Genomic DNA, 14407 nt, shown 5'->3' with positions numbered 1-14407 from the left:
GTTTTTTTTTTTTTTTTTTTTTTTTTTTTTTTTTTTTTTTTTTTTTTTTTTTTTTGTGTGTGTGTGTGTGTGTGTGTTAGAGCTACTAATCCGTATCAGAACATGTAGGATTGAGCTTAAGAGTAAATGGATCAAGAAGTGCATTTCTGCCAGAAGTTCACAAATATGAATTATCATTGGGTGAGAAGCTTTCTATTATCAAGAAGTAACTTCTACATCTAACTGTTGTGAACACCTTGAATGTATACCTTATATTGCTTGCCTCATCCTTCCAACATTGATATGTGTGAATGATTTTGATGATTTGAGTCTAAATAATTGGAGAGTTTTTGTTATGTGGAAGACAAATAAATGCATGGTTATAAACTTCCAATGTATCGTTAGGTTCATATTGTGTAGATATCTAAACTTTGATAACATGATAATGTCCGCACCTTTGCTTAATATTGGAGAGTTCTTATTATGGAGGAACAAATATAATGCATGGTTCCAAACTTCCAATGTATCATTATGGGCATATTGTGTAAATATCTAAATTTTGATAACATGATAATTTCAACACCTTCGCCTATCTACCCTTGTTAACCTATGGAGGTGTTCTTTGTAATAATTTTCCGATAGAATCATGTTTTGTATCCCATTTCATCATATAAATGATTTCTTTCTGTTTTCTAAATATCTAAAAGAGATAATATGAGCACCTTTGTAAGTCCTCATCAATTTTTGCCTTATCAGTTCTATTACCTTTTTACAGCATAATATAAATACATATGAGAGAGAATGCAGATATGAATATGCCATAAAATTAAGAATATGCTGGTATAAACGTGCAATGAAATCTTTAGGTGGTTATAAATAGAGGAAATTAGAAACTTGGGAGAACAATTTTGGATATAGTTAGTGGAAGAGTTCATACCTCTTGAAGTGCTTTGAAAACTTGTCATTTTCTTTCTTAATTTCAGTACTATATTTTGGTATTTTTCATTAGTTTTGTAGTTTACGGGAGAGTCTAGGCCTGTCTTGAAGGTCTGGGAACACTTGTAGTTTTTCTTCTCATATCACTACTATTTTCTGTGAATTCCATTTTGATTCTTGTTTCCTATTAGAGTAGTAGTCATTTCAACACATATCTCCTCTCTAAACTGCTTTACTTTACTTTTTTTAATCTTGGTGTGATTTTTCATCAATTCCAAATTGGTAGTTTGTAAAATAAGATATGCTTCTCTGCATAATCACAATTTTAGCCTAACTTTTTTTTCTCTAGATATTATCTTTCTGACTTGTGGCGATTTGCTATTTTTTCTTCATAGGTAAAAATGGAGGGATCTTTTCTTCCTGCACCATTAAATGAATCAAATGAAGTCGATCATTTTCTTGTGGAGCCTAAAAGCGACCATGAATTAGGAAATTGCTTGAGAGTTCAAGATTTCTCTCGTGACTTTGGCTACGAAATACAAACAAATGGTGGTGAACTCTTATGATCCATTCCTTATGCTTTTATTAGTGCTAATTTGCACTCTACTCATTGGGCTTCTTCCATCCATGTTCTTTTGTTTTGGTATTTGTTGGCGAACTGTAGTCTTATCCTATTTTCCCTATAAGCTCAACATATAGAAAGGGTCTTTATTGGTCTGATGTGAATATGTTTTGGAAACCTTTCCTTGTATATGTGGACAAATCCAGAAAAGTGATGCTAATTATTGAGTTCAACATGCTTAGACATTTTAAATTTATTTTCCAATAATTTTTTTTTTTTACATCAGTAAGCAATCTAATCCTGGCCAATTTCTTTTATTACCTATAAGGTGGATTGGATTCTAATAGCAAGCAGGGACGCAAATATAAACTTGAATTGGAGTATGCTTCTATCTTATGATATTTTCATGTCATGCGAATTGATCATTTCATCATGTCTTAAAGTGGTAGAGAGGTTCAGCCTTTGAGAATCAAATGAGGGAAAGTATAGATGTTGATGTGCTAAATGGTTGTTTCTTAGACTTTGACCTCCTCATTGAAACTCTCTCCTCTTTTCGACCTTAAGGACCCAAGTTATTTGCCTATGAATCCTACAATGATCTCCTCCTCATTGAAACTCTCTCCTCTTTTCGACCTTAAGGACCCAAGTTATTTGCCCATGAATCCTACAATGATCTCCTCCTCATTGAAACTCTCTCCAAAGACAATTTTCCTTTTGTCTTTTTCTCTCAATGATGTATTTTCTATAGGTTCCATCACGAAGATCTGAATCATTTGTTGTGGGAGTGCAAGTTCGCTAGCTACCTTTTAAGCATTACAATTTAAACCCCTTAGGGAATGAAAATAAAATTTTTGGGAGAAAAAAGTTGGAAGGAGGGAGGGACAAAAAATTTTAGATAGAAAGAAAGTTAGAGAGAGTGCAAAAATATTCAGTGGAGAAAAGTTGGAGAGAAAAAAATTAGAGAGAAATAAAGTTGGAGAGGTAGTGTCAAATTTTAAAGAGAGATCAAAATTTCCCGAAATAAGGGTTGAAATGGGGTGAAATAGAAGGTTATTCTTGATATTTATAATTATAGTTATTTTTTAAATTTCTTGCCAATCAATTTTTCCAAACTCACCCACCTTATACTATCAAAACCACGTAGTTTTGATTTTTCCAAAGAAAACACTTTCACACCATCCAAACACTATCATTTTAGAAGTGGGCGGCAAGTAACTTTGGCCGAACATGCCTTCTTGAGCTGCCAGATGGCTGTGGTTCCACTCTTTTGTAGAAACCCTTTAGAGGGGGAAGTTAGAACCTGTTAAGGCTCTTCTTTGGTCTGAGAGGAATAAGAAAGAATTCCAGAACTCTCACATTTGCTTGGATGTTTTTCAGAATTTAGTTAGATTCTTTACTTTCTGTGGAGTACTTTGTCCAAAGCCTCTTTTTCACTATGACGTTTATTTGATTTATGCCAATTAGGATTGATGTAAACCCATGGGTTCCATAGGCGTTTTCTCATCCCCTTTTTACCATTCCTCCTCTTGATTTAATATAACGGATGGAAAAATAAATACAAAAAAGAAAAAAAAAAACTTAAAAATGTAATACTCAGATTCAGAGTTAGCTTTATACATTAATTGATTGAAGTGAAATGGAATTTTATAGATCTTGATCAACTGCTGGATGATGTCGATGAATTAGGGAATTCCATGCAATAAACAATCTGCTAAATAGATGTGAAGTTTATCTTCTCATTATATATATAATTTTTTTGTTAGTCTTGTGTGGTTGTATACTAACAAATTTCATATCTAGTCAATAATCTGAAGCCTCTGTTTCCCCTCTCTTTCTTTATCCCTGTTTTTCCTTATCTTTAATCATGTATTCTTAAAGCACAGATGCCGAAGTTGATGAAAATTCTTTCAGACAGAATAGGGGATTACAATTGGGAAAGCCAAGTTCAGAGAGTAAATCTCAGGGATCAAGCAGGAGTGATACTGATGCTTTTGAAATATCAGAATTGTCAGCAACAATGGTAATGGAGGCTGAATTCAACAACACACCTGTTGAGAGGAGTTTGACTCGTGAGTTGTTCTCTGGTCTGAGGACCAGAGGTGGGTGTGCAACACCATTTGAAGGCAACATCTGTGATACGATACTTGATAATAATAATATCCATAAGTTCAATACTAACGAAAACTATCTTGAAAATGAGAAAATATCTGATGAAAATGTGAAGGGTGATATTGTGGCAAGCAAACTTGCCAGTTGCTCAAGAGAGAGGAGATTGCGCAAGCCTACACGAAGATACATAGAAGAATTTGCAGATTCGAAGTCTGAAAATAACAAGGGAAGGAGAAAACCTCCTACAAAAGATAAATACCTGAAAGTGACATCTACCGAGGAATCTAATCACATTAGACATAAGGTACAAATGTTGACCCCTAAAGATGAATCGCATTGTGGTACGTCTGTTCCAGTGCAGTCTCGATCTCAGAGAAGACATCCAGAGAAGCATGTACCAGTTTCAGTACGAGAGTTTTCTCTCTTGATATCTGTTCATCCTGCCAATATAATTATCATTGAAATTTCTCTGTTTTAACTGCCTTCCATATATTATTTGTTTTTTTTTTTTTTTTGTTTCTTTTTTGTGGTTCATTTGGTTTGGCCCAAAGTCTTTCTAGATTTAAAGTTGAAGCCACTTTATTGAAGTCATTCATGATGCCATATCTTTGTTTTATTTTTTTTTAAACACATTCAATTTTGTACACCCGTGTGAGTTGTAAATGGACAGTATAGGCACATCTTGTTGTATATGTATAGGCACATCTTTGATTGTTTCCTTTTTAGTAATAATTCAGATGATGATAATATTCATCACTCAGAATATAAATTTTGAATTGCAAAATGTTGGTTTTGATTGATTTCTAAATAGTTTGACCTCAAATATGTGGTGCATCAAGAAATGATTGAACTCATCTCATCATAGGAATTAAAAGCTTTTAAGACTCGTGGTAAATTTAAGATGACTCAACTGCCTTTGACCGTGGACTTTCTTTTGTTTATATCTGGGGCCATTGCAGACCTGATACACTGGTGCTGGTGAAATACATTATTCTGATGTGCAGTTTTTACTGTCTGGTCTTCTGCCACTCCTTCCCGCTCACCCTTATTTCTTCTCTGTAATAATTCAGTTGCTTTTCTCCCCCCTCCCAACCCTCTGTGTCTTTTTCCTCTATTATATTTGTTTGTGCTCGAGACCCCAAATATACGCAACTAATTATGCTATAGTTTAGAATTGTAAGTTCTGCTATAGTTGAGAATTGTAAGTTCTTTCATTCTACATTTCAGGGATTTCTGTCTGAAGACGAACCTTCTGCAACTGAGTGTAAAAATGTTTATTCATCTGCCAAAATATGTAAAAAGTATGATAGGAGGAAGCACCAGAAGATGTGGACCCTTACTGAAGTAATGCGATTGGTTGATGGAATTGCTGAATATGGAACTGGCCGCTGGACTCGTATAAAGAGGCACCTATTTGCGTCTTCTCCTCATCGTACGCCCATAGATCTCAGGGTATTTATCCATACACTATTCTGATTACTTCACATTTATCCAATGAATTTTAGTTATCTCGTTTTCCCTTCAGGACAAATGGCGGAATCTTTTGAAAGCTAGCTGTGTTAACATACAGAACAGTAAAGGGGTGAGCGTTTTTGTTCTTTATGCTTCACCTTTCTAGTGAATGTGAACTGTGCATGCCATAGATGAACCTCTTAATGATTTTTTGTCCATGTTCTAATTCCAATGAATCTTTTGCATGCAAAGTAAATTTTTAGCATGCTTTAAGTCGGGTGAAAGAGTATTCAGTTACGGTTTTGTTTCAATTATACAGACTGAATGTAAGCAGCCACATGCCTCACGTCCACTGCCGAAGTCCCTTCTCCAACGTGTTTATGAGTTGGCCAATATATATCCATACCCGAAGGAGCGCAGTCCAAAACCAGTCAGAGAAGCTACACCTCCCATGTATCTTATTGAAAGTAACTCGTTGTCATTCAATTGGGGGCGGAAGAAGTATGAATGATATCTACATTGGAAGCAGCAGAAATGCCTTTGCAATGAAGTGTGGAAGTCTAAATAGTACTTACAATGAAAAGATCTCTGTTTCTGTTTTGACCCTTTTGTAACGGTGATATGCACTTGAAACTGGAAAGAAAATCTTCCATAATAAAAGCCGCGGAGCTAATTAACTAAGAAATCTAGTATCATCGATTCCATTTCCTCGTCTGTTTTATTTATTTTTTTTTTTTTAAATTTGGGTAAATCATAAAATATTTCATCTACATTTTCTAATACCAATTGTTAATTCTTGAGAAGGTAGAGGTTCTCAGAATCTGTTGCAGTGAGGAAAGGAAGTCATGTTCGAGTCGGTAGTAATTTCTCGGGTGGAGGAGAAATATGCTTACCCCTCGAGCGAATATCTCCGTGGTTACTAATGTTTGCCTCTACTGAAGAACAACCACTTCGTGTCTTGTACTAACTCCGACTCATTTATGGGTGAGGTAAGTATATAGTTTTACTATTCGATCTTTTTCAAATTGATTATTACTTTAATTCTTTGCCAGGGATGTATTTTTTCTATTCTCAATCAACTTATTTCTTCCCCATACCAGGTAATATCTTATCTGGATTTTTGTTTACAGTATCTATCGTTTGGCATCAGTGTCTTCTTATTAATAGTTGTTTCTCTCATAGATACATGCATAAACATAGACCTGTATACACTAAGGGATGACCATTATTAGTCCTTCGGATTTTCTAGCAGAAGGTATGATTACTGGAGGAAAGCGCACCTCCCTCTTCCCTCGTACCCTGCCTACTCCTTGGAACATAGGAACATCAACAGCTAGAGCAAAAAAAACTAGGATCTTCTGGTATGCTATATCAAATAGTGCATATTAGCCTTCTAGATTTGCAATAGTTACCCACTTCCATTGTCATTTCCTTGCGAAGCTCCACCCTTCTCGTTGAAGTACTCTCTAGGCAAAGAGTGATGGTTGCTAATGCCACTTTCTGGGTGCTTGAAATTGCTCTTTCTGCTTTTATTTTCTTCAGCCGTTTTTGCTTGCTTTAAGAAATGTTGGTTTCCTTGTTCATGAAACCCTGCCAAAGCAATCCTTCTTGAAGTCACTGAGCAAGTGTAGCTCAATATCATCATTGATAAGATGAGGACTAGGAACTTCATCCTGGGGTTTCAAGTTTCGTACACTTAGATACATCAGAAATAAGGCTTCAGCATTTATAGAACAACAGCTAAGTTCTTAGATTTGATGATTAATATTTAAAAAATACCCTAGTGGTTTTATAATAGAAAGTTAGTTTTAAAAATGAATTATGGTGTCTCCACCAGAAGACTAGACAAGATATAAAGCCTGTTGGAGTTTAAAGGTCAACGCGCTTTATTTAATAAGCGAATGGTTATGGTTGAAATAGTATACTTGGTCCACTTTATCAGCCTCACTAGGGAGCATCCACCTTCGTAATGGAAATCTTTACGAAGACCTAAATTTCAGTTAGGCATAATGATGTTTCCTGTTTGAGTTGCTAAGTGATGTCAATTTATAAATTGCAAACAGTAGTTTCTCACAATGTTTTGCAGCGAATCACCACTTAAAATATCCTGTTGAGGCATCCTTTTATTAGTGCCCTCCGTCCGGGTTCAGTTAAAGTGCTTCTTGGTAGGGACTTGGCAGGGAAATGCAGCACAAGCCCACTGCTAGTCGATATTATCCTATTTGGGCTGTCCTTTCCGGACTTCTCTCAAGGTTTTAAGACGTGTCCGCTAGGGAGAGGTTTCCACACCTTTATAAGGAATACTTCGTTCCTCTCTTCAACCGATGTGAGATCTCACAATCTACTCCCTTGAGAGCCTAGCGTCTTCGCTGGCACATTACCCCAATATATGGCTTTGATACCATTTGTAACAGCTCAAACCCACTGCTGGCATATATTATCTTCTTTGGACTTCCCTTCAAAGTTTTAAAACGCGTCACTAGAGAGAGATTTCACACCCTTATAAGGAATGTTTTGTTCTCCTCTTCAATTGACGTAGGATCTCACAGAAATAGGGACTTTTAGTAAGATCTTAATGCTTCATACAAAACCATAGATTTTCAGCTTGGCATGCATTTTATCATAGAATGGATAAATGTTTCATCTTAATTTTGTGGGCTCTAAGCTATAATACATAGAATTGATTCATTCTAGTCTCTGAAGGTATTTGAACATGGTTTCGAACAAATGTCTTCATTTCACGCATGTTGTGGAGTCATAACTGACTTTTGAAATATACATACCAATAGCTTTGAATTTCTACATTTTCCATAGATTTTCATCTTATGTTTCTACTCTCTATCTGGTTGTTCATACCTAATGTATATTAAAATTAATTTAAAAATTCTAATTATCTGATGCTGATGCTGATATTAAGTAGTAAGCATACAATCCCTTCTTAGGTCATTAATGCATTAATGTTGAATGCTTCTACTGTTTATTCATATATTTATTTATTTTCGTTCCTATGCTAAAATATGAATAAAAATAAAGCATGAATGAATGGGATGCTATGCTATGCTATATATGATTTATGGTAAATAACTTCATCAATCATTTTTTTTTAGTTTAACAATGGAAGGTTTAAAAACTATTTTTAAAAAAATAGATAATTGATTATAAGTTTAAATTTTCAAAAAATCAAAACAAATATGTTGGACAGTGTTTTGATTAATTAGCATGGTATATTTATCGAGGTTTCTTTTTCTATACGTTCAAATATAATTTTTAGGGTTGATTGAACTAAGTATTCCTGATCGAGCTATTAGTTATTTCAGTTCTTTAGTACATCACATAGGTAAAAAAAAAAATTATTCGTAAATTATCTACAAATTCACAATTCATCTCGTTATCATAGAGATATTTTAACTTAGTTGCAAACATGGTTAAATTATTAGCAAATTCAATTAAAAAAAAAAAATCTTTATTTTATTAAAAATTCAAAAAACGAAACTCCCTTGAATTCTCATATAATTGTCTCACAATAGAGATCAAAACAAGAAAAAGAGGAAAAACAAAACAAATGCTTCCAAAAGGAAGCATGGGAAGTTATAAATGGAAAGATATGGGGCAAAATTAATATTTAAATGAAAATAAATAAATAAATAATAATAGTGCCAGCTTCTCTGACCTGCGGGGCATGTTATCACTTTCAACTACAGCTTGTTAGATCTAAGAACTGCATCTTGACTCTATCATGTTCATCAACCATCCCAACCCAAATTCAAATCATCATATCATTACCTTTTCCTTCTTCATTTTCATACCAATTTTGGGAATCAAAAAGACAACATCTTTATTCAGTACTATGTAAATTAACTTGCCAATATCGCCTCGCGTCTCGAACTACTGAATCCGCTGCTTTACATCTCAAACCATTTATAAATGGAGATAAGTATTTGGGTCTATTGGGTGTTGCTCCAAGTGTTGCATGCCAACTAGCTAGCTAGCTACCTAATTTCTCTGAATCTTGAGTGAGCTCGAGAGTTTGGGTTTGGAGTGACCCAACTTCATGAGCTTGATGTTCCCATTTGGCTAGCTAAACACATTTGGAAGTGAGTGAGAGGGAAAGGTGTCTTTTTGAAGAAGACCCAACCAAATCAAAGCCACAAATACTCCATTCACGTCCTTGGGAGATGAATCAGTGAGCTGTCATATGCTCTACAAAAAAATGAATTAACCAAACGGACGCCGCTTATCTTTTTCCCAATCAATCTCATACAAGAAATTATTCTATTTTAATATTTATCGTCAGGTCATTTAAAAGTCTTACGACAGATTAGTGAGATACCACTCTAGAAGAGTTAGAATTTTAACCTTCTAAAAGGACCATTCTATAAAGACCAAGGGAAATGAGTATACAAAATAGTGCTATAGAACTTCGGCTGAATTCTATGTTGAATGACAGGACTGTTTCGAGTTTTACTGTTGGAATACAAATATTATTACATCTGGTTTGAAGTTAAAGAGTTGAATGATGACTCTAGTATCAGTAGTGTACTGATGAATGATGTATAGATGTAAAGAAGTGGGTTTGGATATTCTGTGAAGCAAAAATGATGTCAAACAACCATAAGACATATCAAGCAAGAATCTTGGCCCATGCCCATCCTATCTTTCCCCCACACACTTGATCATCATAATGGCCTCAGTTCAAATATATGTCCAACTCAACTCATTTTAACTCAACTCTTTTACCGGTAAAAGTGTAATAGCTCAAGCCCACCGCTACTAGATATTGTTTGCCTTAGCCTGTACCTATCGCCGTCAGCCTCACGATTTTAAAATGCATCTATTAGGGAGATGTTTTCATACCTTTATAATAAATGCTTTGTTACTCTCTTCAACTCATGTGTGATCTCACAATCCACTTCCCTTGGAGGCCCAGTGTCCTCACTGGCACGCTGTCTGGTGTCTAGCTTTGATTTCATTTGTAATAACTTGAGCTCAACACTAGTAGATATTGCCCGCTTTAGTTCGTTACCTATTGCAATTAGCCTCACAGTTTTAAAACGCATCTGTTAGAAAGAGGTTTCCACACCCTTATAAAAAAATGTTTTCTTTCCTTCTTCAACCAACGTGGGATCTCACAATCCACTCCCTTAGAAGCCTACATCTTCGCTAGCACACCATCTAGTGTCTGGCTCTGGATACCATTTGTAATAACTTAAGCTCACCGCTAGCAGATATTGTCAGCTTTAGCCCGTTACCTATCACTGTCAGCCTCATAGTTCTAAAAGGCGTCGGAGAGATTTCCACACCTTTATAAGGAATGTTTGTTTCACTCTCCAACCGATGCAGATCCCACGTAAAAAAAAAGCTCATCTAGAGGTTCTTAGATTAAATCCTTAAATTAAGAGTACACGAACCGAGTGGAAGTATAAAACATTTCCCTAGGAATGAGAATATTTTCAGCTTTCGTTCTTTATATACAAACAGACTTGAGAAGAAGATTAAAAAAAAAAGGTCCAGATAGGAGGAACTGACAACTGAGAGGAACCAAATCTAGGCTTCAGTACCAAAACAAACAAAAATATATGTAAATTTTATTGCAATTTAAGTAGAAAGATGTTTGAAAACTGAAATAAAAGTTATGTTTGAGTGAGAGCGGCCCATCACCTGCGCCCAGATGTGATGCTGCAGACAAGCTTATCCCAAAACCATCTGCAGCAGATGAAAGAAAAATGGATAGCAATGCAGCTGCTTTCTGCATATTGCCATGTTCCTTTTCAACTCGAACTGTTCCCAACAATTCAAAGATGATTTGGAGTACACATCAATCCATGAATCCCTTGTTTTCATAACAAGAAACATAACTAATGAAGATGAGATTCAATAATCCATAGTGATCAAAGAAGGCCTGTTTCGGTTTGGAAAATGACGTTGAGATTGGCACGTACGAGCTAGAGCAGGGAACATTGGGCATCCTTGCCGGGAAGACAAGGGTCTGGAAAGGGCTATAAAGAATCTCCTTCTTTCCTCCCTTTATATAGCCCTCTCAAAACAAAGCTAAGTTGATAGCGAAACGTAACAGGTGGTATCAGAGCGAGACACTTGGTGGTGTGCTAGTGAGGATGCTAGGCCTCAAACGGGAGATGGATTGTGAAATCTCACATCGGTTGAAGAGGAGAACAAACCATTCCTTATAAGAGTGTTGAAACCTCTCCCTAGTAGACGCATTTCAAAATCATGAGGCTAATAACGATACATGACAGGCTAAAACAGACAATATCTATTAACGGTGGATTTGGACTATTACATCGTCACTATGCCCAAGAAAGAAAGTTATCTTCATCCCCTAAACTTCAAATCTCATCTCTTGTCCACTCCAATCATGTGGGGCCATAACAAAATTAACTTCAAGCCAGAACTTTGGGAAACAAATCAGTCAACCATTACTCCTTTGCTTAACACCATTTTTCCATATTTGAATATATAAAATCTCATCTCAAAACTATGCAATGAATGTTCGTACAATTGGTATCATCTAGAGATGCAACAATATAATAAAGTAAATTGGTACAGCCAGGCAAGGGTGCATCTACTATGATATATATAATGCACTGTCAGACAGAAAATGGCATACAGAAACGGAGCCCACTGCTTAGCTATATCTATAATGTCAACCATCTAATAGTGTTCTTCATCCACTCTTATATATACCTTTCAGTTTCTCCATCACTAGCCAAAGACTAAAGCTACACACTGATAATATGAAGGGGGGGTTTATAAGAGCATGCGCAAACAAATGGAGGAAGATAGGAAGCAAAGTGGTACCTTGTGCAGCCTGCGAGCAGTGTTGCCAATGGGTTTTGTGGTCTTCCTTGCATGAGGATTGCTTCATTCCGCGGGACGTCCCAAAGGGTCACTTGGTTGTGTATGTGGGTGAGAATAACAGAAGGCTTGTAATCAAAATTAGCCTTCTCAATCATCCTCTGTTCAAGGCATTGCTGGATCAAGCACAAGATGAGTTTGATTTCACTACGAACTCAAAACTCTGCATTCCTTGTGATGAGAACCTTTTCCTTAGTGTTGTCCGCCGCGCTACCTCACCTGATAATCGACAGAGCCCTCTGTGTCTTTGAAGATAGGTTGTGTTGAATTATCCTCTTTGAGAATGCTAATATGTATTTAGCCACCATTTGTTGTAAACTAATGTAACTCGTATAAATGGGGAAACGCCATTCACTCTCCCTTCTGGACTACTAGTTCTATCTGTATTTGCACTTGGAAACTCTCTCGAAGCTATTCAGATCTCAAATAGAGTTGATTATCGTCTCGAAAACGAAGATTTGAAGTGGTCTATAATATTTCACATCGATTAGAGAGGAGAAAAACATTTTTATAAAGTGTGGAAACCTCTCCTTAGCATACGCGTTTTAAGACAATATCCGCTAGCGGTGTGCTTGGGCTGTTACAAATGGTATGAGAGCCAGACATCGAGTGGTGTACCAACGAGGACGTTGAACCCCGAATGGGAGTAAATACTAGGCGGTGTGCTAATGAGGATGCTGGGCTCCGAAGAGGGGTACATTATGAGATCCTACATCGATTGGAGAGAGGAACGAAACATTATTTGTAAGGACGTGGAAACATGTTCGTAACAAAAGAAGTCCAAAAGGAAAAGCTCAAAGAGGACAATATCTGCTTGCAGTGGGATTGAGTTGTTATACGGTATGGGTATGACTCGCGCATTCATGTACACAGAACATTTGCAAACGAAGTAACACGAATATGTTGGATGGTCAATCTATTTCCATCAAGTTTGGTGTTTCTTCCATAACCTCCTACTTAGAATTCTGATTTTAACATAACGGTTGCAACATATAAACTCCAGGCAAAATTTTAGACTCTCCCTTTGACCAATTAGCACTTACTCTGCATAGCTTGCACCACAGAAACTAAACTCTAGCTTCGCACACAGGCTGCTGAATCTGATAAATTGCGATCACTTTAATGCCAGCTAACAACTCCACACAAAATCCGCAACAATGGCCAACTACAATTGTAGCAGGTTCAGTCTGCCTTAATAAACTGTAGAAGCAGAACAGATAGGCTCTGCATAATGAGAACGTCAAGTAAGAGAAGCCATAAACATCTCTTGGAGCCTGCATCTGAAACTCAATAGAGCTACCTAATACTGCCCAAGTCCATCAGTTAATATAGGAAGTGACAAAGCAAGAAGATGATACAGAAAAAGACTGGCACATCAAAACGCATCATAAATTGATCACATGCCATACAATTGTGGCACAACTTCAAGGATAATAAGACTGGTTCTTTTTCGTCTCTTACAAACTACGTGACGAACACTAACATAGTAAAAAAAAAAAATGGGAAGACAAAGAAAAAGCCATGTTTTCGTAGAAATAAATTTGAACAGATCTCAATCATCTGACATTGTATGGCTGATTACGTGAACAGAGCCGTTTCAGTTATCCTTTGGACGGCCCGCAAAGGATCAATGGCTAAATATAGTAGCACCCTTGGGATAAGCTACTTCAGAGTCATCAATATGATCTGAGCTTATTACGCTTCAGAGAAACTATGAAAAGATATGAAGAACGCCTCCAGAATGTTTCCCAGAAACAACGTGTAAGACTGCAAAATAAACAATGAAAGACATCCCTCAAATATGGTCACAGATTGCATTGGTGAACTCGGTAGTCGATGATGAACCGCCAAGGTCAGCTGTTCGATACTTCCCTTCTGCAATGGTGTTCAGGACCGCATCTTGGATCCGATCAGCTTTGTCATGGAGCTCCAAATGCCGAAGCATCGTGACAGAACTCAAAAGCAATGCAGTTGGATTTGCCAAATTCTGTGCAAGTTTAACAAGCTTTCAGATACATGAAAAATACTTTGCGATAAAGAAATGCAACTAATGATTGGTGCAAGGAACAAACCATCTGCCTTGCGAGTTTGCAAAATATATATTCAACCTCATCAATTACTTTTATATTGGTTGTGCTTTTGCAAAAATGTGTGAATATGAACACTCACATTTGAATTTGAGTTGATTGGATACAATAAAAATTTTAAAAGAAAAATGCTCCGAGTATGAACCCAAAGTGGGTCATGGACTTGGATCTACCGAATGAAAAAAATGCTTCTGAGATTTAATCATAAACTACTTTGCCTCGATTGTATCCCCCACCCCCGCTAAAGTGGTAAATAAGGGTTGGGGTCTCATTTTATTTCTATCTGAAAGGACAAAAAAATAGGAAGGGATGGTTCTTCCATTGCGTTGATAGAAGTCTAATTAGAAAAAAAAAAAAAAAAAAAAAAAAAAAAAAAAAAAAAAAAAAAAAAAAAAAAAAAAAAAAAAAA

The 14407-nt window shown here is 36.2% G+C and overlaps 2 protein-coding genes across 6 annotated transcripts in view; one reads left to right on the top strand and one right to left on the bottom strand.

Annotated features, from left to right (window-relative positions):
- LOC111433102 overlaps positions 1–5723 on the top strand; it is a 7558-nt gene extending 1835 nt beyond the window's left edge. Inside the window, exons 2-7 of one of the 5 annotated variants that reach the window (XM_023070033.1) lie at positions 109–180; positions 1311–1467; positions 3361–3992; positions 4814–5038; positions 5112–5168; positions 5358–5723. In XM_023070033.1, coding sequence (XP_022925801.1) covers positions 127–180; positions 1311–1467; positions 3361–3992; positions 4814–5038; positions 5112–5168; positions 5358–5549 — 1317 coding nt within the window. In that variant the 5' untranslated portion in view covers positions 109–126 and the 3' untranslated portion in view covers positions 5550–5723. Of the gene's footprint in view, positions 1–99; positions 181–1310; positions 1468–3360; positions 3993–4810; positions 5039–5111; positions 5169–5357 lie in introns of all 5 variants that reach the window. The other 4 variants (XM_023070035.1, XM_023070038.1, XM_023070034.1 and 1 more) reach the window with 4 other exon arrangements.
- A 7556-nt stretch (positions 5724–13279) lies between these two features.
- LOC111433132 (isocitrate dehydrogenase [NAD] catalytic subunit 5, mitochondrial-like) overlaps positions 13280–14407 on the bottom strand; it is a 4538-nt gene continuing 3410 nt past the window's right edge. Inside the window, exon 7 of the mRNA XM_023070076.1 lies at positions 13280–13898. Coding sequence (XP_022925844.1) covers positions 13707–13898 — 192 coding nt within the window. The 3' untranslated portion in view covers positions 13280–13706. The remainder of the gene's footprint in view (positions 13899–14407) is intronic.

This window comes from Cucurbita moschata, unplaced genomic scaffold, assembly GCF_002738365.1.
Source record: "Cucurbita moschata cultivar Rifu unplaced genomic scaffold, Cmos_1.0 Cmo_Scf00041, whole genome shotgun sequence".
NCBI classification, from domain to species: domain Eukaryota; kingdom Viridiplantae; phylum Streptophyta; class Magnoliopsida; order Cucurbitales; family Cucurbitaceae; genus Cucurbita; species Cucurbita moschata.
Note: the sequence above shows the minus strand (reverse complement) of the source record. Positions and strands in the feature narration are given on the sequence as shown.